The following is a 24,712-nucleotide window of genomic DNA, read 5'->3' as shown; positions in this document are numbered from 1 at the left end:
GTGTTACTGATTTGATTTCAGTCCAGCTGAAAAAATCCAGCCATACATGGTTTTTAAGTTTTTATCATCCAAAGAGGCTGAATTGGATCATTTAAGATGTCTCTGTGAATTTCTGTTGGCTACTCTATTACCTCCTGATTATGTTGACCATCTTACTTTAAAATCTCTACTCAGAGAAATATTCACAGTTTCAGGTGAGTTATGTGATAGTTATAGAGTGACACGTTACTTATAACACACTTACCAACATTAACTACACATATTACGTAACACGTTACATATCTGTAAAATGAGTACCATTTTATAAAAACTTGCTTAAAACATTTTATTTTTTAAAAAACAAAGTTTATTTTTACATGAAAGAGCATTTATGAAACTATTTTTCCATATAGTTCCACTAAACTAAATTAAACTTAGTAGCACGACAGCCCAAAGAGAGCCAAAGCCTACTCTGCCCATCTCAGTTTTCTTGAACTTGGGAACAACTGCTCCTGCACCCCAGTGCAGGAGCAGTTGTTCCGGTTGGGTGGTCAGCTGAGCATGGAGCCCCCAGTGTTTAGTCTCTAAGCATGCTCGGTGCTCATTTTATCGATCCACTAAAAGGATGAAAGGCTGAGTCAACCTTACCGGGCCCAAGGATAGAACCTAGGACCTAGTGTTCAGATATTTGACATAACAAGAAACCAACTTATCTATACCTTTGTCAAATTAAGATGACACCAGCGATGGACACGTTTAAGTTGCACCAGTTTATATGCGTTTTAAATAGCTTATTATTATATTTGACAAGCACAAAAACTATTTTAAATTTAATCAATTTTAATAACCAACTTTAACTTGACGATGAAATATCGAATAGAATCGACTGCACATAGAGTGCTTGGTTTAGTAATATTTCCCTCACTGTAGCAATGAAAACAACTCGAAAAAGAAAAGACGTGACTTTGCTGTGATGTTCTGTTTTAGATTAATGTATGACAAAAGCATACCTAATAAAAATTTTGTGTTTTTCTTTAATTCATCTATATTAAATTGTATTATAATTAACTTAATAAAACTTCTTGCTTAATTTTTTTAAACCTTTAAAAAGTGGATCATTAAAGAAAGGTTTTGTCTTATATTTTTGTGTGAGATTAATTTCATGATCAGTAAAAGTATACCATGCTACACAAATTTATTCTAATTTAGAAAATAAATTACATCAAATGTGTTACATTTGTAACCAATTCATATTGCTTTCATTAGAAGTTGATTGGGTGTGAACATGTCCAATCTAGCCCCACCACCATGTATCTACACTAACCTCACAAAGACATGTGTTTGTTTATGTCTTATACTGGTTAATTGAAACTATACGGAGTAAAAATTTATAACAAAATTATCGGTAAAAAAAGCAGTGTAAATTATAGCATATTCTCACCTTTAGTTGAAATTCTTAAGATAAAGTATGTAATAAAAAAGTAAAGAGAAAAATTGTAAGTTACTTTTTCATTTAAAAAATATTCTTTTACAAATTTCTTTGCAAGTACTCACTGTGTAGTTATGCATCAGCATAGGGAAGTGTACATCAGTGTTGTCGATCTACAATATATCACATAGGAAATCTGACCTATAAATAAAAAAGTAATTCAAGATGCGTCCAGCTTCTTGTGCACACTAGTTCCCCTCTCCCTTGATATACACACACGCACACATATTTATTAAATATTATTACTCACTGATTGGTCCAGAGGTGGTTGCAAATTTTATCGTTCGTATTTACTTCTTTCTGCGATTTTTTAAAAAGTTTTTTGGGTGTTACTTCCTGGCTAAAGTTAAACTTGTCAGATGTTTTGGCACAGGCACTGATAATTAAATTTTGCCATTTTATTAATTATTTTATGTGTTAAGGATTATAAAGAAGAATTCCAATTATTCAGATTAGTTATTGAGACTAAAATTGTTGATGATTAATAAAAACAATATTTCTTAGAATGAAAATTGAAATGGAGTTGAAGGATAAACAGAGTAACTTAAAGTTTGGTGAAGTTCTGCAATATTTGTAATGACTATATCAAAGTTTTATCTAATCCCATTCATTGATAAAAACAGAAAAAATATTAGTTATAAGTAATCACAGGAAAAAAACAAAACAAAATTTAAATGTGAGAAAGCGCTAAAGCCCAAAATTTATCTTCAATATAATTAATATGAAGAATTATAACTAATATGAGATTATAATGTTAGATTAAGAATTATAGCCTATAATGTAAGAAATATAACTAAATTGAAGAAGAAAAAAGGCAACATGAATGCAATTCGGGACTTCATCAGGGGACATTGTGCATGTATTCATGTGGGATCTTTTCTGTGAATAATTGTAATTCTAAACAAAATTAATCAGTTATTCACATAAAAGCTCCCTCATGAATGCATGCACAATGTCCCCTGATGAAGTCCCAAATTGCATTCATGTTGCCTTTTTTTATATTTCAATAAACTTTTCTCCAATCCTGATCAGTTATAATTCTCTAGTCTCTCAGTTATCATTCTCTAGTCTTTATAATCAAGTCTTTATAATCTAGTCTTCAAATCAGTTATAATTCTCTAGTCTTTTCATAAATTCTAAGTAAATTAAATTTTTTTTTACACAAAATTATTAGTACATGTTTTTTTATCATTAATTTCACTGATAATTATTATGTTTTTCTTCTTCAGTGTTTTATCCAATCATTGACAAATTATGTGATCCCGACTTTATAAATATGAAGCTGATTTCATACTTGAAGCAGCAGCAGTTGCAAGCAGAGAAGCATCGGAAACTTTATGCCTATGCAGAAACGTATGAAGACTTTATCAAGATGATTCAAGAATCATTCGATATTGAAGACTTACGAAGAATGAGGTATTACATCACTAAATCAATGATACAATTTAATTGTAAGGTTCATAAATATCTCATTTTAAACTGTAATTTTAAAGGACCAAATATTAAGTTTCAATAGTTTCTGAGTGATAAAATATCAAAAAAGTTGTATTTTAAAATTATTTTAATTTCTCAAACACTATTCATCTGATTTCTTTTTATGCCAAGAAACATAAAAATAAACTTAAAATTAAATGGTCCAAACTTTCAACTTCTCATCTTACTAACCGATAAGAACAATATTTTCTGAATGGTAGCTAACCTCCCATATTTTGATAGTAAAAATTTAAATCGATTGAAGAGAAAGTATATTCATATACAGGAAAGTTTGTTTTTGTACCCGATTTCTTAACTTCAAATAAAATCTGCTAGATTTTGGAAACTACCGATTCTGAAGACTTTCAAACTTCTGGGTCTTTATTTACTGAAAGTGGGTCCCAATTGAAAACAGCATAGATCCTCTTTTTTAAGATATACATGAAGAATAAATAATTTATGTTTTAACTTTTTAAAGCTGTTATTTTTACTAAAATTTAAAGTTTAAAACCTTCTAAATTTTCAAAAATTGCAAAATTTATTGTGAAATAAAATACATTTACAATTTAACCAATGTTTCAAAAATTAAAACTTTGTAAAAGGGGTAATGATTTTTCAAGATTTAAAGAAAATATACAAATGATCTATCCCAGGACTAAAAATTATTAAGTTGTCCTTTTTTTAAGTCTGTACATTTATTTCCCCCCGACTAGAATGAATTTAGCATACCTGCCAACTTTTAATCCCTTCCATTATTATTTTTCCCAGTGGTATTAAAATGGAATTAAAACTTCAATTTTAAGCAAACAAATACGTTGTATATGAGCAAACTTAAGTTGACAACCATGATAGTAACGCATATTAATATATGTGCTTAATTTTTGTAAGAATAGTGGTGATCAAAATCATTTAAAAATTAAGTTTTTAAAAGAAAAAATAGTATATATTTACTACCACTTTAAATATGAAAACAAAATCTTCCGGAAAATCCGGAAGAGTTGGCAGGTATGATGTAGTTCTAACGTTTTGAACATGAGCCTGTTATTGAACCTTAATTCCTAACTTGTAATTTGACTAATTTTAGATATTACATTGCTACGGAAATAATGCAAGCCACAACTATGAGTAATCTAAAAAGATCAAAAGGCATTGATGCAGGTAATAATGGATAAAAATATAATTATTTTTTATTATTACTTTCTGCAACCTAACTGAAAATAAGACTTTTATTTCATAAGTCAATAATTTTGTTTTTCAGACAAGGAATTCAAACCGCAGAAAACGAATAAGGGAGACCTTCTGCAAGCGAGGGATTTATCTCGTTATCTAAATCAAGTATTTATTTATTGAATTGTATGTTTTAGTAGGATTTAATTATTCTTGTACACATTATCACTCTGCTCAGATTTTATGTGTTTAATCTTTTGATGTTAATTAAATTGTCTTTTATGCAAAAAGCTGCTTAATTGCCATCAACATAATTTTGAAGAAAAGTTTTTTTTTCTCCACTCCAGCTGAAAAAAATTAAATTTTTATTCTATTCTTTTAATTTTGCTGTCATTGCTTTGCTTATTTCAAAGTTAGTGGAAAAACAAGGTAACCAAGAGTTTTATCAAAATTGAGTTGTTATGTCTAAATTTGGTTATCATCCTCATAGTAGCCTTAGTACAGTACAGAACCCGTTATCCGGAAATCAGAAAACCGGAAAACCAAAAAACCGGAACGAAATTCGATACATTTTCCCGCAATTTAAAAAAAAAAATTTTTTTTTCCTCATAAGATTTTAGGATTTTTCTTTCTTTTTTGAAAGATGTTTACCTTACCATCATTTCAGAAATAATCATTAGTGTATTACCTCATCGTTTTTTCTTATTTTTAAGATTATTTCCAAATATTTTTTTTTTTTAGTTTGGTTTAACACTCAAAAAACGGCTTTTTGTAGCGATTCAGAAAACCGGAAAAATGAGTTATCCGGAATAGCGATAGTCCCGATCGTTCCGGATGATCGGTTCTCTACTGTAGTATGCAGTGGTACAAAGTATTCAGCGTTTGGAAGTCTTGAACTCTTTTACAAATTTTAATTAAATATTGATACGTAGAAACATTGTTTATTTTATACTAGTTATTTTAATAGCATAGCAGCTTTATAAAAGTTTTCTATAAATTGATCTCAAACTGTTATATGTTATTTACTGCCCCAATTATAAAATTATATTTAAATCTGTTGAAGCTTTTTGCTCTAAACAACAAAGTAACGCTGAAATTAAATGTAGTAAATGTAGTTATACTTTTACGGTAATTTTTTAGAGAAAATTATGCAATTTTTATTTAGTAGTTCACCTTTTATAAAAGTGGTCTAATATATGTATACTGTACCGAAATGTGTCTTGAATTTATATATATTTTTTTATAAAACGCTGTCCGAATTTTTTTTTAATCCACTACAAAGTTTAGCCTAGCCTTTTTGTTTAAGATTTAACAAAAATGAAACTATTTTCTATTTTTAGTTCAATTGAAAAATGCAGCTTTTAAAACTTTTATTTTATATTATTATAATTACTTTTATTATTTTTTATAAATATAGTTGCAGTTTGCCAAAGCTCAGTGTGAAAAAAGACTGAAAGGCATAGGTGGTGCTGAATATATTTCAATTAATAAATCTGGGAATGGAAGTTCTAATAAAAGTGTTTACATGCCTGGTCAAAAAGTGTTGTCCATGTCAGTGATTATGCAGTCAAGTTTCTGTCGGAGACATTTCTCTAGATTTCTTCAGAAAGAGGAATCTCATTCATTGTTGGGGTATTTCCTCTTTTTTGTTTATATGTTTCCATTGTTTATCTCTATTGGTAATGAAGAAGCTTACTTCAGGGATGAGATTTTTCCGCTTTTTAGCTGATTTCCGCTTTCTTCACTTTTATCACTTGAATTTCAGCTTTTTTATCAAATATTCAGATTTTTCTAAAAATTTCACTTTTTTTTCATAAGTATTCCGCTTTTTCAGAAAATTCACCGATTTTCAAAGAGAAACGGAAAATTCAAACTACATAGCTACCAATCCTTTCTCATTTTTACTTATTTTACCTATTTTCTCCCCTTTTACTCGCAGCAGATAAGATTTTCCGAATTTTTTACCCGCCCTCCAGATAGATCCGATTTTTGTAGTTCAAACGAAACTGCTTCTGACAAGCCTTTTAGAGGTCCCAAGCCTGGAATCTGCTAATATCTCGATTCTTATTCACACGATTTTAATATCAAGCATTCCTTTTCATATTTGCATGTTGCGATTCTGATTCACGCGATTTGAATATTGTACCTTGCGATTCTTATTTACGAGATTTAAAAATCCGGTATTGTGATTCGTATTTACACCATTTTAAAAACCTATGTAGCGATTCGTATTCACGCAAGTTTAAAATTTAATGTCTTGATTTGCTCATGCGGCTTATAATATCAAACATTGATTTTCGTATTTATACGTGATTTTAAAATAAGGCATTTGGATTTGCATTCTAAAAATTATGCATCATGATTCTTATTTATGCAATCTAAAAATTACACATCATGATTCGTATTTACGCGATCTAAAAATTATCAATCGTGATTTGTATTTACACATTTAGAAAATTCTATATCCCAGTTTGTATTTTCACATTTTCAAAATCGTATATCTAGTTTCATATTCATGTGATTTCAAAATCCATAATTGTTATTCATATTCACGCAATTTTAAGATCAACTATCGTGATTCTTGTAAGAAGTAAATTTATTTTTTAATTAGTTACTATAAGGGTGACTGTTTTTCTAACGACAATTATTAGTATATGTAAGTGTTACAACATCAGAGAAACTGGAAGGGAATATATTGAAAACTTACATTCTGTGCTTGCAAGGAAGAAAAAATAGGATTTGTCACAAGATGTTTGAAGATGGACTAACGACTAAATATATCAAACATGAAAGATATAGCAAACCAAAGCAATCACTTAAAAAGGGATTTAATTATTATTTTTTTTGGAAAAATAGTTAATTAACTCATCATCAAAATTTTATTTATAATTGCTGTTATTTATGCTATAAAATACAAAATTCTTATCAAATAAAAAACAATTATCTAAACAGTTGCTGATTGTCATGTAATTTTTCAAACTAAAATAGCAATTTTAGTATGTTAAGGAGTTACTATATATTTCTACTTCACTGTTATTGATATGTTTCAAAGAGCTCTAGTTAGATTAGACTATAATATGAACATAATGATTCGGTCCATTGTTGAAGTTTTTTTTTTCCAATATAATTTAAAAAGTAATATTACTGATGTATTTGCTACAAATCACATAACAGTATTTATTAAAAGAAATGAAATATTAATGTATATTCTCAGTAGTTTTAATTTGCTAAACCAGGTAGTTTTTCAAGTAACAATTATCTCTTATGTGAACTGAGGAAAAATATAATTTCCAGCTTTATTTTTTCAGTTGGTAATTTTTATTTTCACTAAATGTTAAGTATCAATGTAATCATTTATATAATAATAGATTAGTACACAATTGTATGTCAACACATTATTTATAACCTTAAACTGTCTGGAATTTATTATTAAAGGGTTGCGCTTGCGTAAAATTTACTAACGTGCAAATTCAGCTTTTTTGCCTTTTGGCTAATCTCATCCCTGTTACTTGAATAGCAAGCTAAAAAACATTTTTCTAAACATTTAATGGTTGCCTGGTTGTATAGGTCATCAGTTCATTTTATAAAATTTTTACTGTAAAATAATTTGTAAAAGTAAAAGCAATTTTTATATCCTGACATTTCTATACATTCTGCAGCTGATTTTCTGAAGTTCGCTATAACATCACATGACATGTTTTGCTTCCAAGATGGTGTTATGTAAAAAATATACATATATAGTAAGCTGCTTTTACTCTTCCAAAAAATTTTTTTTTTCTTTGAGTCTAACTTAAGAAGAAGAGGTATTAATTGCCCCACAATTTATCTGCAATAACTGCATTGTTTGCATAACTGCATTGTATTTCAAAGTACTCCGAGCTCGGTTAATGTCCTAAAAATGGGATATTTTTTATATTGGATGTCCAAGTGCCCTGATTTTAGAACTTTATTGTGTAATATGTTTCTGCATATTTTCTGTGGCTTGCAGAGATCAGTAGACGCCTAGGGCTAACTTTTCAATTAGATGCCTTTGTAAAAAAGCTAACTATTTGAAAGGCCAAAAATAAATAAATATTTTCAATCTCCACCCTTAATATATATTTTTAAATTTCTTGACAAAAATTTAGAATAAAATATACATTCATTAGGAGTTGTAAATCAGTATTTGCGCAAAAAAGAAAAAAAATTGTTATCTAAATCTCTCAGATCACAAATGAGGAAGCAGATATGAAAAACATCAAAAATAGTTTGATAATCTGACAAAACTTCTGATAATTTCCTTTTAACTTTTCTGTTTCATCTGGTAATTAAATAATCTTTAATGTTTTCTGTACCAAAATGAATGTTGTGTTGATTCATTAGATTTCAGTTTGGTTTATGCGTTTGCCTAGCTTAAATATTTATTATCAATCTCTTATGTTTATACTTTTTTAATTCATTTTTGTAGAATGATTTTGGCATTTTTAGTTAAACATAAACCTAAGTTTTGTAGTTTAAGCTCAAAAATTGGTATTATATTTTAAGGACCTATTGTAAAAAAGTACAAGTTGCCCATGCTCTTCATGTGTATTGCAATTTATACAGCATTTCTTTAGTCAATGATTTGTATTCTAAAGTCTAAAAATTTAATAGTTATTTTTTTTATGTTACCTATATGTTTGCATTTTCTTTTAATAATTAAAAATATCTTATTAATAATTTAGTTTCTGGGAAGCTGTTGATGAAATGAAGCATTCTGATAAGGTAATATATAATTTATAACGTTTTATTAACTATTGTTTCTAATTTGTTGCTTTTTTGTGTAGTGTAATTTTTATGTTTTTTAATATAATTTTTTGAACAATCATTATTTGATCTGTTATTTGTTATCTACTGGTGTTAAAAGCATTATATATGTCTATTTGTTTATCCTAAATATCAATGGTTTATGTTTCATCGTTACTTTTGTTTCGCTGTGCATGATTTTTTGTATTTGCTGTATTGCTTTTAGGATTCTTGGCATAAATTAGGAAATGAAATAGTACAAATCTATGTCCACCATCAATCAAGTAGTGTTCGTTTGAATAAAAGTACACTCAAAGGAATCGAGGAATTTATGATGGCTAATAAAGTAAGCATTTGAAGTGTTTATTTTTAAATTATGAATTAATTTTTATCAATGTTCTTTCAATAGTGTTCATTTATGTAAGTCAAATATGATTTTTAGATGAATATTGGCCATATATTAACATTGGTTTTCTATACATTGGTTTTATGTCATATTATAATAATATTCAGCCATATTTTTTTCATGTAATATTTTTTTACTGAAAAGATGTTCTATTTTTAATTTATAAATTTGATTTTAAATTATCAGTTCTATTTTTGGTCTTCAATTTTTAATTTATTACATTTATATTTAATTTAATTAAAATCTCTCTGATTTCCCGTTATATGTCTATTTTTAACTCTTTCAACTGATTAATTTTAACTTATTTATTTCTCATTGTAGTTCCAATTTTTATTTTTGGTTAGCAATTGAATTTCAAAATCAAAAATATAGTTCTTATTACCTCCAACTCTGAACCACAAAGAATACTGCGCATCTTCATTCAAGATAAAGGTATTAAACTGATCTTCAAAGTGAATGAAAACATTGTAAAATTTGTTTTGTATAACTATAATTTTTAATTTTCGCTTTGAGTTCTAACAAGTATTTTGATTGCTATACCTTTTATTATCTTGCCGCCATTCAAAATGAAATAGAAAGAGATATGGTATAAATCCACTCATCAATTTCTATGGAAATAAATTTTTTTATTTGTTATTTTAGAAATCTTTCTTGTTTTATGACTGTAGATAGCATTTACTGAGCTGAAGTGAAACTGATATGACAATAATTATGCTTTTTCAATTTATTCAGAAATTAAAAAAAAACTATAAATTAAAATATAAACATAAAACTTATTTTGATTGTTTACATTCTAAGCAGTTATATAGCATGTACAGGGTGGAGTCCGAAAATAAGTTTCTCATTCAGTTTCCTCAGGAACAGCAACAGGATAAACGAGACAGCGGTTGAACCTGAAAAACATCCATGTACTATTGGATGTCTCAGTGCCCGCGCAAAGCAGAGACAAACTTTTCAGTCTGGTTCCGGAGTTTTGTTGCTTGACTTTTTGGAGGCTGGAACCATCATTGCTACACAGTGCTGTTTCACCCTGTTGCAGACTATTTGGAAAAAGCACCTGGTATTCTCACATCTAGCATTCTGTTATTGGGTGACAATGTTTATCTCTAGAAAATTATCACAAAATTATTTTGCAACTGTTGATTGGGAGTGCCTTAACCATCCACCTTGTAGTCCTGATCTTGCACCCAATGACTTCCATTTGTTTCTGACTTTGAAGAAAAATCCTGATGGAAGAGATTTTGGAAGCAATGCAGAAGAATACATAAGCTTCTACTTTCTTTTATATGCAGAGTCCTGATTTTTTTCCTGAATGGTGCGCCAACTATTACGATTTATTCTTAATTATTACGATTTAATGGTTAAGACTACAGTGCTATGATTGAGTAATAATAAAAAGTATAGCTGATTACAATTTTCATAACAATCTGTTTAAAATAAATTTTTTTCCCTTAGTTACCAATAATTATGAAATTTTGTTGTTTGCAGTAAAAATTCAAAATGTAAAAAAAAGAAGAAAAAAACAGTTAAGTGTTACTTTTTTCTAATTAATAATAAATTTATTCATATTGTTATAAATATTAGGCATACCTATAAAGTAAAAATACTTTAAAATTACACTCATTTGAATCTTTGTTAGCTTTATGCGTGTTATTGTACTTCTGATTACTGATAGCTAGTTTAGAAAGTTGGCACCTCTGCATGCTGTTTATTTTTTTAAGGTTCTGTTATTTTTGTGTTTTTATTTAAGGGTCCAGAGGCATTTTTTCAAGCTCAGGAAGAAATATATAGATTCTTAGAAGAGCACTACTATGCCTCGTTCATTGTTAGTGATGTTTATCATAAGATGCTTGCTGAAGTTGAAAAGCAAGGAATTGATTTTATGCAAGAACAACCAGGTGAGTAATTATTATTGATGCATAAAAGTAATCACTTTATTTATTTCAGTTTTTCTTTTGAAGCTATATTTTTAGTCTTAATTATTTTAAGCATTCACAGTTAGCATTATATTTTCCTAGCTTAATTATTTTTTTTAACCTCCTATATCATGACGATTGAAATCAAATTTCTATTTGTGATGTGCTTATTGCAATTGATAGTCATTAATGTGAATCATGTGAAAATTATAACCTAAAAAATATGGACTGCTGAAAGGTTTTAAAAGTGGGGATTTCATAAGCTCATAAAGATGCCAAAGTCAAGAATACCAAAATTATTAAGTTCTAGATAAGTTAAGTTAGAAGATATCGATTATATATAAATTTGTGTGTTTTTTTTTTGTTTTTTTTTGTTTTTCGGGCAGTCATTCTGCGGGATTTTTAAAACCTCGATATTTCAATGTAATATTACGACATGCAAATTTCAAATCATCTATTGAGTTATTTTTTTTAAACTCTTGATTTGTGATTATGTAGTTGTAAATCAATTTGCTGTATGTTTATGTTTACGTTTATCACGATGCATTTCCATGTAGTTTCCATAATTTCACTATTTGTTTAAAAGTATATTCTTACAATATGAGTATTTTGAATCACACATTTAAGTTAATGATATTTTCACATGCTCTTGTGGCATTTTTATTATAAATCCTTATTTTTTTCAATCACTTTTTCAGCAGCTATTGCTATCTACTTCTTTATGGTTAAAATGAATTTTTTTCATAGCAGCCATTTCATTACAGCATGCAAATTTTCTTTAATTTAAATTTTATTTCGCAATTTTTTTTTCTAAGTGTAAGATGCAAAAATTGTCTCGATTTCAGAGATCTTCTGATTTTAGAGGTCCAAGTTTTTGAGGTTTACTGCATATTTTTGGTACAATTAATATTTTTACTACTTTTGCATCACACTAAAATGCCCATTGGAACCTATTTCTTTGTTTAGAAGAAGTATCAGAGCTCCAAATTCCTGATGAAGATCCGGAAATCGACAAAATGCCCCCTGACACGTCAGATGTCTCTGTTTTTGATCACTCTAGTTATGCTCGTTCTCAACTCAAAGTTTTAACTGAGAAGATAGGCTACAAAAAACAAGCCTTAGATGCATTGCGCAATAATACAAAATGTGAAAAAAAGGTGCTTTTTTATTATTATTGTACTATGCATATGTTGAAGTGATTTTATTTATTTCAAACTTTTTGTGGGTGTACAGTGCACAAAAAAAGAACACCTGGAATAACATCGAATTCTATGATCAGATTTTAAAGTATTGAGGCTCAATCTTTATGGTTCAAGGCCCTAACCTTATCTATGGTACTTACTTACTTCAGACGACATTTTTTGTTTCAAAATCAGATGCAAAAAGATACTCCCTCTAAATAAACACTAATTTTTTTATGGATTTTAATTTGTGATCTCAAAATTTTTGGAGGGGGGATAACTGCAATATGGAGAATTGGGTACCAATAGTTAAGCCAGGAGAGCAGTCTATAGTTTGGTTCCCTTAGTGTTAATTTTACTTTTTGTCATATCTTGAGAACTTTTTAAGCAAATTGAAATATTTTCTCACGTAATTATAAAATTTGTATACCAAAATTTAGTTCCATGCAACAAATAAATTTTAGCAATTATTTATTATTTTATTTAATTATAGTTAAAATTTTTTTGAATTTTAAGGTATATAACTTTTTACATCATTTGAAAGAATGTAATCTTAAAGGACAAACTATAAACTAAATCAGCTAAATGTTTCTCGAGAAACTGAATTTTCAAAAATTTGTTTATTTGAAATTTGGGAAACATTTAAACAGGGTGAAATTCATAAAAATTGGAATTAACATTAAAGGATTCAAACCTTTGACCACTCTCTTGGTTAAACTGATGGAACTGTATTTTTCAAATTTTGGTAACTCCCATTTTTGAGCATATAAAACCCAAATCTGTTAAAAAAAGAAAGATATGTACATGTTGAGAAATTATGTTTTTGTGTTAGATTTTTATTAAACTTAAAATATCATCTGCTCTAGTTAATAAGTATATTAAAGGTCAGACCTCTGAAATATTAAAATTCAGTCCTAGAATGGGAAAATCTGATCATTAGATCAAAAGTTATTCAATGTGCTCATTTTTTTTGCTCACTGTACATTATCTTTTTATTATATAACTAAAACGCAATATAACAAATTTCTTTATGAATTAAAAAAAGGCCCATAATGTATATATAATAATGTTGTATTGTATAATATTGTTATCAATCAAGGAGAAACAGAGTGCCGCTATCTTTAATTTCTAACTCCAGCTGTAAAACTGCTTTGATATTACAAGTACAAGTCATTTTAATATTTTCTCTTACCATGACATACTTTCTTTTTCATAATAAACTTAAAATGAGCAACTATTAAGATTTTTGGATCTTCGGTCTAACTGCGAAATCTAATTATTTTAATTGCTTAAGTTTACTGGACACTATATTTAAATGCATATCTCAGCATGGTCTCCATATTTGAGATAAATTACTGATGTAAAGAATATGAACTGAAATCATGCATTCAAAACACAAACCTGAAATTGATTAAAAAAGCATCTCTTTTAAGTTTTATATTCTTGCATGAGTTTTGTATGCTATTTTTTTTTCAAATTTTGTAGAATCATTTTCATTAACAAAAAATCAGTTAAACAGGGTTTCAAAGGGTCAAAGAACATCAGAGGTTGACGGGGAATTTAAGCATAAAAAGTTAGGGAAAAGTGAAAAGAAACTGATTTTTTCCCCAAAATTTTTAAAAATCTTACTGCAAATCTTGCAAAGTCATTGAAATTGAAGTTGAATTATTCCAATGTCTCATACTATTATTTATTGATTTCATTACTTGCAGTGAAATCGTTTCATCATTTATAAGTTCAGTTATATATTTTGTTTCTTTATCAAAAACTAGAATTAGATCACCATTAAATATTTTTTTCTCTGATGAAAAATTACTGTGTGTAGTAAACACAATGTAGAATTTTATTGTAATATTTTTGAGAAAACTGTATTAGTCATTAGATTTTATTTTTAAATTTAATCAGGAATATAAAAATTTTCTGATCAAATTATCCAGTGTCTAAAGTAGAATTGCTATAGGGCAAAATTAAGAAAATATGGTATTGGCCATGGTTAAATGTGACAATTTTAACAGTAGCCATGTTTTAGAAGGTGTGGCCATTTTTTCAAAAATTTTGAAAAATTTTATTAGATTTAAAAAAAAAAAAACTGCTAATATTAATGATGTAAGCTATTTTTTTTGCAGCATTTCTCAATGTATAGTTAGCATGCATTCATTCCAAAATGGTTATCTAAAGTTCATTTCAACATGCATTAGCTGTTTTAGACACAAAAATTAAATCAATTTTCAGAATGAATAAAATATACTAATTGCATATCTATGAAAGAAACTAATTATAAAATGCAAATTTTTGAAGAAAAATACAAGTAGTGACTCTCCGGCAATTTTTTAAGAGACATATGTTATTGTTGGTTAGGTCAGTGGCAGCCATTAGTTTGACCTGTTAAGTCGTGCATGTTACTTGCCCATAACTTCATTAAAATAAGAAGGCTATTCGAATTGCATTTAAGGCCATTTCTTCTGTTGTTAGGTCATATTGATGATGGAAAAAGAAATTGCTGATCTAGTTCTGGAGCAAAACATGTTAGAGAACCACATTGAGAAAACAGAGCTTTGGATCGAATTTTTAGGTGTCTGGCAAGCATCAATAATGGAAGCAATGGTAATTTTAAATATTCTATTTCTATACTCTACATCATCATTATAAGATCTTCTAATTTCCAGGTATATTGAAATCTCGATATAAAGCAATATTACTGCATATTAATGAAAGTTTGTTATTCCGACAATTGGTAAATTTGTTCTTACACATAATTATATCCATAAGGATAATTTTTTATTGACGCTAAATTTTATTCATTCCGGTTTTCATGACGCCAACACAAGTGGCATTTCCGCAACAATAAAATTACACTGACTAAAATTAAAATCATTTGCGAAAAATCATGTACTTTTAATAACATTCTGAAGTCAATATAGGTAACCCCAAAGAATGACCAACCTTCATTAACGACTATTTTACTGTGGAACAGGGAGTGGTCGCTCCCGAGAGGTTTTACTGTACATGGGGAATTCATAATTTTTCATGTTTTGAGGTTTAACTGTAGTTTGATACTATGATAACAATTTGAATTTTATTGCAAACTGAAAAAAGAAATTATTTCCAATTGTATTTGAGTAAAAAAGAAATTTTTTAATATTGTATTTCAGGAGAAAAAAGAGAATGAAAAAATTGTTCCTTATTTTGTGATAAGAGTCCACTTAGCAAGCGACGCTGAGTTTGTTCCTAACAAAATGTCTGGATGGGTCGTTTCTAGGAGCCTGCAGTCTTTCCATAGTTTGCACCAGAAACTAGTTCCAGTGAGTAGAAGTAAAATATATTTTAAAATTGTTGTGTATTCAAGCAAAATTAACTCTAAAATGCTAAAATAAGAGTTTTGGAAATAATGATTATCTTATGATATGAAGGAAATTTGAAATAACAAAAAATGCGTTTTTTGAGAAAAACTGTTTCAGTATTTAAAAGAAATAGTAATATCGAGAGCCTTTTTACAAATTTTTGAGACCCCTCAGAAATTGTGGGCCCTAGGCCCATGCCTAATAGGACTAGGTGATAAAAACTTTTCTTCATTTTAGAAATGATTCTTGTCATGTGAGTGAAAATCATATGGAGAAATACTTCAAAAGAAATGATTTATATTAATATTTATAAGTTTTTTCTTATCAATTAAAATTTTTGAGAAAGTGGCCGCATGTTTTAAAAAGTTGCCTCTGTTAAAAATACTGTAACTGACCAGTAGCAAAATTTCCTAATTTTGCCCTATAGTCAGTAGTATATATATGGGTCATTCTCACGAAAACTGTCATTTTTCAGTTCATAAAATCCCAAAAAAGTAAAGTGAATAAAAAGCTCTGAAACTTTTTATATTAATAGAAATATGTAATGGCATTATAAAGAAAGTATATATCCTATAAATTATACTTAATATTTAAATTAATTAATTTTTTAAATAATTAATTTATAATTAATTAATTTATAATAATTAATAATTAATTAATTTAGCAAATAAATTAATTAAATAAATAAATTAATTAATTTAATAAATTAATTTATTAATATTTTAATTTATTTTTCAAATTAATTAATAAGTAAATTAATTATTTTCACTATTTAAAAAGTGAGGGAATGACACTAATAGTATTTTATTTTAATACATGTTTTTATCTAAGTTACATCTACCTAAAGTTTGAAAATTATAACATACTAAGTATATCTAATATTTATTATAATTTAGTCTTATATATTTAATAGTTTTTACAGGTTTGGGAAATAAAATTGGCTGGCACGATTGAGCAAAAAAAAATTCGATAATATACTCATCCTGAATCATTCCCTCACTTCAGCGTCATTCCCTCACTTTATACACTAGTGAGGGAATGACGAATTCAATAAAATTTAAAAATAACAGTTAGGCCTAATTAATTTCTGAAGTCAATCGCATACAATTATATTCATACAAGAAAGCAACATATAATTATCCACTTTCTCGATGAAGTTGTATTTTATTTTACTCTAAAAAATGACATGAGGGAATGACGAATGTAAAAAATTTTACCTGGTTTGATTCATTCAAATTTATTCCACAGCAAAGCTTCTTTAAGTTGTAGATGGAAACATACTGCAATTTTGTTCTATGATGCCAGTTGTTAACTTCTGAAGTTTTTATTAAAATATTTTTATTCTAAGAAGATTGCAGGTGATAAGAACACTGTTGTGAGGGAATGACGCGAAACACTGGGGACAAAGTTTAAAATGGTGCTGTGTTAATATTTTTATCAGAAAATAAATTTAAAATTGATTTCCTGAATTCTATATTTCAGTATTCTGAAATAAAAAACACGAATTTGTAAAAAAAAAAATTTTATTTCAGAAACAATTTTTTTCTTTTTTTAAATTAGCAGTGGGGACAAGTGAGGGAATGACATATTGGTATATTTTAATTACCTAAAATAAATAAAAATAAAAATTTATAATTTTATTTTTATTCTTTTGTTAGCTTGCATTCTGAAGGACACTTTCCCTGAATTTCTTTTCTTCGTAAGCTGTAAAACAAACATAAAATATACTGGGAACATGAAAATGACTGTTTTTGTGAGAATGGCCCATATATAGTATAAATAACTAATGGTGCCCTATAATATATACTAATAGTGTATATAGAAATTATCAGTCGTGTTAAAACCTTTTAAAAGTTAGTTTTCAGAAATTAGAATTTTTTTCTGTTAAAAAATTTTAGTTATTCAAAGTAGTTCCTATGTTTAGTTCCTATGTTATTCAAAGAAAATTCTTGATCAAAGTCATATTGTTTGGAGAGTTAATAAATAGCATATTTTCTCGTTAATATTATATGATTATAAGTGATCACTATTTCAATGTCCTTAATTTAGATTTTACTGACTTTTATAGAGGCCTGCCAACTACTACGCATTTTTTTTAAAAATTTTTTTAACTTTTTTTAAGAACATTCAGAATTAATGGTAATTTTGACAACATTTTAAAAGCTTCACCACAAGAGAGTTGGAGAAAAGTGGCATTTCATATAAACTTTTAAATCATTCATATGTAGTGGTGTGGAAAATAAGTTTAAATGAGTAAAAAATAATACATTAAATCATAAACTTAAATGCCACTAGAGTGAACTTTTACAAAAAGCGTAGAATATTGGCAGCCCTGTTTATAGAAAAGGTATGTTACCTCACTATTACAAACTTTAAAATTTGTGACAACGTCATCATCATATTTGGCACACCAGTTAAAGGTGGGCCTTTCATTAAAGATACCACCATGACAACTTATTCTTTGATCTGGACTGTTTAGTCTTTTATCCCAATCACTCTGAAGTCCCTCAGAATTAATCCACCGTTGCTCTTTATTGATTAGTGAAGGCTTTTAGCTCAATTACTTTTTCTACTGGATTTTTTTATATCCGTTCTTGCGATATGAACAGTGAAGTTCATTCTTTAAATTTTTATACTTTTCATGATGTCAGGCTCTTTAATTTGTAACAACAAATATTTGTAACATTTTTATTTTAGTCTTAAGTACTAAATACAAGGACTATTTAAAAATAATGTTGTTTTTATAGAATAGGAAAAAATACATCAGATTTATATTACTTAATAATGAATGATTTTCTTTTATTTTTAATATATATACGTTAATCTAGCATTCTGACATGCAATTCAAAAAACAATGAAAGTGCTTCATGATTGATTCCAAGAAAAGTGGCTTGACAACTATTTTCTTCTACTGCTAATGGTATGAACGCTAAAATAGAATTTCGAAATACTGATTAAATAAAAGTTATTTTTGAAATTTTTTTATTACAATATATAGCTTACCATACAAAGATGCTAAATATATAAAAATTTTGATTTTGAATTTTTTGTTGTCTAAGTTGATTTTTAAATTGCTTGGCAGTATTGTTTCTGCTTTTTTTTAATTAATTATTTTTGTTTTGAATTTGATATTTTATTTTACATGGTTTTATAACCATCGTTGAACAGCCGACTGAATTTAGGGTTTTGTGACTACCAATGTTTAACGCCTTGTAATTTTGAATGCAATACAGAAGACAAGGGAACTCTTGGATAAAGTATTGGGAGAAATTTGCCTTGGTGGAGGACTGGAACTAACCTGCATTTGCGTTGCCTGGAGAGGAAGACCACAAGAACCTCCGACGATTAGGCTGGCGGCAAGGGGTCTCCAACCCATGATCTATCTACCACTGAGGATATTTCGCGTCAGCACTGTGATCGGTGCAAGTCGGATGCGGAATTCGTATCGACCAGCCATTGCTGGGATTCTAACCCTGTTCGCCTAATTGGAAGGCGAACGCTCTATCCCTTGAGCCATCGTGGCTTTGAATTTGATATTTTAATGTTTCATGTTTTATTCCATAATTTCAGCAGTAGGGGCCCTACTAAATTGCATTCATATCTTGCATAATTGCATCCAATGAAACGCCATTTAAATAGCATCCTTGTAAAAGAAATTCTTTTATAAGATAATTTTATTAGAACTGAATGTAAAAACCTTTAAAGTCTTCAAATAAAAAAAAATTTTTGACTAAAATTTGAGAAAAAAAAAAAGGTTTAACTTTATAGTTTGAATAGGTCCTTTTATATCATTATCAAAATGCCTGATAATGCATATTTTTTTGGGGATGCCAGGACATTATTGTGTGATATAATTTAGTTTTGTAAAGTTTAATTTTGCATCCTAATATAAATGTATAGATACATGTGTGTTATTTATAAATGGATTGATTAAAAAAAATTCTATGGTAGAATCTAGAGATGCATAGTTTCTTTGTTAATGTATTTTTTAATGTCAGTTTGTCGAATGGATATATCCTATCTTTAAAGATATTAAAACTTTTTTTATTTTCTTATTTGCAGGCTGCTATGTGGCTGAAAAAAATAGATTTACCAACTAAACCTCGGTTCAAGAGTTTAGATAGGAACTACTTGGAGAGAGCAAAAAAATGCCTGCAAACATTTCTTTCGGTAAATAAACATTTCTTTATTTTCTGTTAATTAATGATTATGGGAGCAGAATTTACATAATCATTCTGCAGCATATCTTTATAAATTCAAATCTGTCTGCGATCCATCCTAATACAGTCAGACACAGACTATTAGAATTTACTTAACATGTATACAATAAACAGGGTACCCACGGGTCAGAGAAAACCTGGAATTGTCAGGGAATTTTATATTGACTCTAGAAATCAGGGAAAGTTGCAATTTGTTATAAAAATTCTGGAAAATTCCTTCATCATACCTGGAAAATAACTAGCCTTAGAATTGCCAGTAACAGTTATTGATATTCGAGTTAAATAATTCTGACATCTATTACAATTATGTGTTGTAAAAATTTTACATTTTGGTCAAACTTGCGTGTTTTCATGCTCATTCAATGATAGCGTTTTGCTCACAAAATCTAATATTTGACACTACGAATAAAAAAAAATTATTTCTGATGAAAAATTGCATAGTATAGATAAAAAATAGTCTGGATTTTCACTGAAATTTTCTTGATATACCTGGAAAAGCGAGGGATTTATTTTCTGAAATTGTGCGGGAGCCCTGAATAAAAGGAACAAATATCAGGTTGATGAAAATTATACACTGAAAATGTTCTTAAAAATGTATTTTAATTCAAATTTTTATTAACTTTTAAATTAAAGGAATATTAATTAATTAGTATGAGTTAATCAATATTAATTAATTCATATTACTTAATTAGTATTAATTAATTGAAATTAAAAAAGTGGAACAAGTCTATATAAAGTCTATAAATAAACATTTAGAGTTGTCAGAAATTTGGAATTAATTTTTTAAATTATTCTTGTCTTTTAAATTCTTTATTTTTCAAAATTCCAGTTAATTAAAGAAAAATAACACTATTTGGTATTTTTGAAAGAAAATCATCATTTTTTTTTAACTTTTATATCTGCAGATTGGCAAGCAAATTTTTTTAAGAACTTGACACAAGTAAGTGATTGAGTAGGTTTAGGAATAAAAATTAGTTTTTAGTTTCTACTCTCAGTAATATTTTAGGTTAATTTTTATAAATGTAAGATGAAAAATAATCTCCTGATTTTGTGATAATTTTTTTTATCTGGGTTTAAGATAATAATTAGTTATAAAGACTTATAAAAGCCTTTAATAATTCACATTTATTTATAATGAAATATTTGAGACAAAAACTTTCTGAGCTTTTAAAAAATTTATCATTATGTAAAATTAATATAAAATGAAAAACTTATAAATAACGTAATATAAAATTATAAGTTTTATTGTTTATAAGTGATAATATAAAATTAAAAACTCGTATGAAATAACTAGTTTGCTTTACAGGTAATTTAAATTGAAGAAGGTGTACTTGAAAGCACCGCATGGTGTTCACTAGTTTTAATTAAATTATTTGTAATGTTAAGACATTGTTATTTTATTGTAAATATATTACAGCTGTTTTAATTTTCTTTCTAAGAAATTTTTTTCCAATCATTATCAATTTAATAATTTTATATATAAGCCAACTATATAAATAAAAATTTATCATGTTCTGAAGAAAAAAGGAGTATTTTCTTGAAGAAAAAAGAGTATTTTCATGAAACTGATGTAGTGAAACTACTGTAGTCACTACATCTTTTCATTGTTTGTTTTGTAGTGTGCTACTTGTTTTAATGAAATTAGTGTTGTGAACAGTGTGATGCAAAAACCAATAGTTTGTGTAGCAATTCCTGGGTACTACTTTTAGCGTGTAGTAAGAAACAAAGTTCATACACATCAAATTTTTTTAATCAGTTTGTTACCAATCTTTGCTGGTCTGCTTTTGAACGCAATGTGACTGAGCTTTAATAAGAATTATGTATTTAAAATTATGCATTGCTAATATTTAAAATAGTTATTAAAAATAATATCTAATTTATTATCTTGACCACACTATTTTTTTGTGGAAATAAAAGAGCATTAAGCTGAAAATATTTCATAATTTCTTAGCATTTCTGAAATTAAACATTTACTGTCAAGAAAAGCATAAAAGATTAAAAGAACTGCCTCGTAAGAAATGGTTTAACAAACTGGCTCATGTAAACATGAATTGAATGTTTTTTTTTCTTCATGTTTAAATAAGCCAATTTTTTTCCAAACCATTTTGAGCAAGGGTGTAATAATTAAAAAAGTTCTCCAACAAAATTTGTCTTCAAAAAATAGTGAAGCAGTGACTACATCTCGAAAGAAGTTGTAGTTAACTACATTTGTAATATAATAATTGTAGTTAACTACAAGAATAATGTAGTTTTTCTGACCACTGAACTAAAGTGTCATTTGATTGAGGATTCTACTAAACATGAATTGTTTTTATATTTCTTAAAAAATTTATAAGCATTTACAGCTATGTTTATATTGTTGCTTATTTTTCATGTATGTTTCTTTTGGGCTTTTTTAGGCAGTGACAAAAGATGATGGTCTAAATAAAAGTGAGGCCCTGTATGATTTTTTAAGTCCCAGTCCAGAGTATATGAAGCACCCACCCGTTCCTCCAAAGAGACCATTCAAGCTCAATCTTCTACAGTTTTTTAAAGGGTTGCTCATTTATTATTTTTTAAATAAACCTGTTGTCAATAAAATATACAACATAACTTTTTCAAGGTTAAAAAAGTTTGTGAAGGTTTTATATTTAAAAGTTGAAGTGAACGGTTTTTATTTCCACAACTTAAAAATTGAGGGATCAAATACTATAATTTCTTCGAGTTATTTTTTTTTTGTATGAATATTTATTGTGATTTGAATTCAATTCTGTTTATAAGAAAAATTTTAAATTATAATAAAATGAGAGAATCGTAAGTAAAAAAAAGGTGGGAAAAACTGTGTGAAAGAATTGTAAAGCGAGATATTTATTATCATTATCCTCATAATATTTATTTTGCAATGCATACTCAAACAGTTAAAGTTAACTTGCAGTTCCCTCTTTATATTATTAATCATAAAGATAACAGATTTATCTAAGAAAGGTGTGGAAAACACTGGAAGAATAATACCTTTACAGTAATTTTATTCTCCCTAGCAAGTATCCATCCAAATGTTGGTATCAAGGATATAACAAAATCATATTTTGTTAGAATAGAAGAAAAACTGATTTATTTCTGTCAAAAAAACTTCCAACAAAAATTTTAAAATCATTGTTTTTGCCAGTTTTGTAGATTTTTCTAGAACATTGTTCTTTATTTTTTTGGGTCAATATTTACAAAATAAGTAAATAATAATAATAAATCAGTAATAATAAATAAATAAATCATAATAATAAATAAATAATAATAATAAATAAATAATAATAAAAAATAAATAAATGATATAGTTACTTTAGTATTGTTTTAATTATTTTTGCAGAAACTTCCAATCTCTCCTTTATACACATAATATTTTATATACATAATATTATACATAACATTCCCCCCCCCTTTAAATGAAGACCGTTTTTTTTATGCCTCTCAAAGAAATCTTGTGACCAAGATTGTTGTATAAAACTGACTTATTATTTTTATATATTATGAAATTTTATCATTACTGTGAAATGTATAAAACCTTTTTTTTCCTTCCTATTTTGAAATTTATTAAGTTGTTAACATCTGTGTAAAAGATATATTTTAAAAAATGAAAACTTTTTTTTCTGCAAATTGTAATTTATTATTTTATGAACAAAAATTATTATCTATCAAAACTATTTTATCATTGTGGTTGTTCTGATTAAATGCCCACTTTGTTTTGCAGCATTCCCCAGACTGTTGTTGGGTAAGACTCTTTTCTTAATGTGAAATAAGAATTTTGTTCCATCTTTTTTTCTGTAACCATTTAATGGATTTTTCCTTCCTTTGATCTTTGTTTTATAGTTTTTATTTCTCCTGATCTTAGTTGTGGGTTTTTCCCTCTCCTGATAGTGCGTTTTTCCTTTACCTGATCCTATGTGTGGATTTTTATTTTTCTAGATTCCATTCTCTGATCCTACTTGTGGAATTTTAATTTTTACAGATCCTAGTTGTGGATTTTTATTTTCCCTGATCCTAATTTTGGGTTTTCTTCCTTATGGTTGTTATTCCTCCCCCCTCCCGTTGTTTTTCGTTCATGGTGTTTCTTTTCCTGTTTCTAGTTGCATGTTTTTTGCTTCAAACAGATTTAGTTATGGGATTTTTTTTATTCTAATTCCACTTGTTTTCTCCTTTTGGGTTTTTCCCTTCTCTGATCCTAGTTGTAGATTTTTATTTTTCCTGATCCTAGTTGCAAGTGTTTTTATCCCCATGATCTTGGTTGTGTGTTTTTCTTTTCTTGGATGCAGGTTTTTTCTATTTTCTATTTTTAGTTCGAATTAGTTCTTTTTTTGGGATTTTCCGACCTCCGATCATAGATGATTTTTCCTACCTTTCATTCTAGTTGTGACACAGTGGATTTTTCTTTCCCCAGACCTTAATTGACTTTTTTTTCTTTCCCATCATCTTAGTTGTGAGTTTTGATTACCATTGACCCTAATTGTTTTTTTCTTCTTTCCCTTGATTGTAATTGTTGGTTTTTCTTTTTTTCTTTCCCCTAATTCTAGTTGCTGGTCTTTTGTATTCATTACTGTTTCTTTTTAAATTACTCATAGATTAAAAATGTAAAACATATAGTACTCATTTTCAACTAAGAGTGCACAAATATATGATAATGAGTATAAGAAGAAGTAGCTTAACATTAATCTCTCCTTGTTTGCATTGTGTCTATTCATTTTTAGTTAAATATTTCCAAAATATTATTAATTTTCTAAGTATCTCTAAAACTAAATAAATAATTTA

The 24,712-nt window shown here is 27.7% G+C and overlaps 1 protein-coding gene across 5 annotated transcripts in view; it reads left to right on the top strand.

Moving 5' to 3' along the window:
• The window catches only part of snz (sorting nexin snazarus), a 52,182-nt gene that overhangs the window by 18,663 nt on the left and 8,807 nt on the right, over positions 1–24,712 (top strand). For 3 of the 5 annotated variants that reach the window (XM_087160576.1, XM_087160574.1, XM_087160575.1), the window contains exons 5-18: positions 22–194; positions 2,698–2,884; positions 4,026–4,099; positions 4,200–4,276; positions 5,526–5,740; positions 8,812–8,851; positions 9,099–9,218; positions 11,029–11,176; positions 12,161–12,351; positions 14,848–14,979; positions 15,528–15,677; positions 19,779–19,886; positions 22,336–22,472; positions 23,658–23,678. In XM_087160576.1, the coding sequence (XP_087016702.1) occupies positions 22–194; positions 2,698–2,884; positions 4,026–4,099; positions 4,200–4,276; positions 5,526–5,740; positions 8,812–8,851; positions 9,099–9,218; positions 11,029–11,176; positions 12,161–12,351; positions 14,848–14,979; positions 15,528–15,677; positions 19,779–19,886; positions 22,336–22,472; positions 23,658–23,678 (1,773 nt within the window). The remainder of the gene's footprint in view (positions 1–21; positions 195–2,697; positions 2,885–4,025; positions 4,100–4,199; positions 4,277–5,525; positions 5,741–8,811; positions 8,852–9,098; positions 9,219–11,028; positions 11,177–12,160; positions 12,352–14,847; positions 14,980–15,527; positions 15,678–19,778; positions 19,887–22,335; positions 22,473–23,657; positions 23,679–24,712) is intronic. The other 2 variants (XM_087160577.1, XM_071181942.2) reach the window with 1 other exon arrangement.

The sequence above is a fragment of the Parasteatoda tepidariorum genome, chromosome 4 (genome assembly GCF_982258835.1).
Source record: "Parasteatoda tepidariorum strain Cologne lab strain chromosome 4, Ptep-v5.0, whole genome shotgun sequence".
Classification (NCBI taxonomy): Eukaryota; Metazoa; Arthropoda; class Arachnida; order Araneae; family Theridiidae; genus Parasteatoda; species Parasteatoda tepidariorum.
Note: the sequence above shows the minus strand (reverse complement) of the source record. Positions and strands in the feature narration are given on the sequence as shown.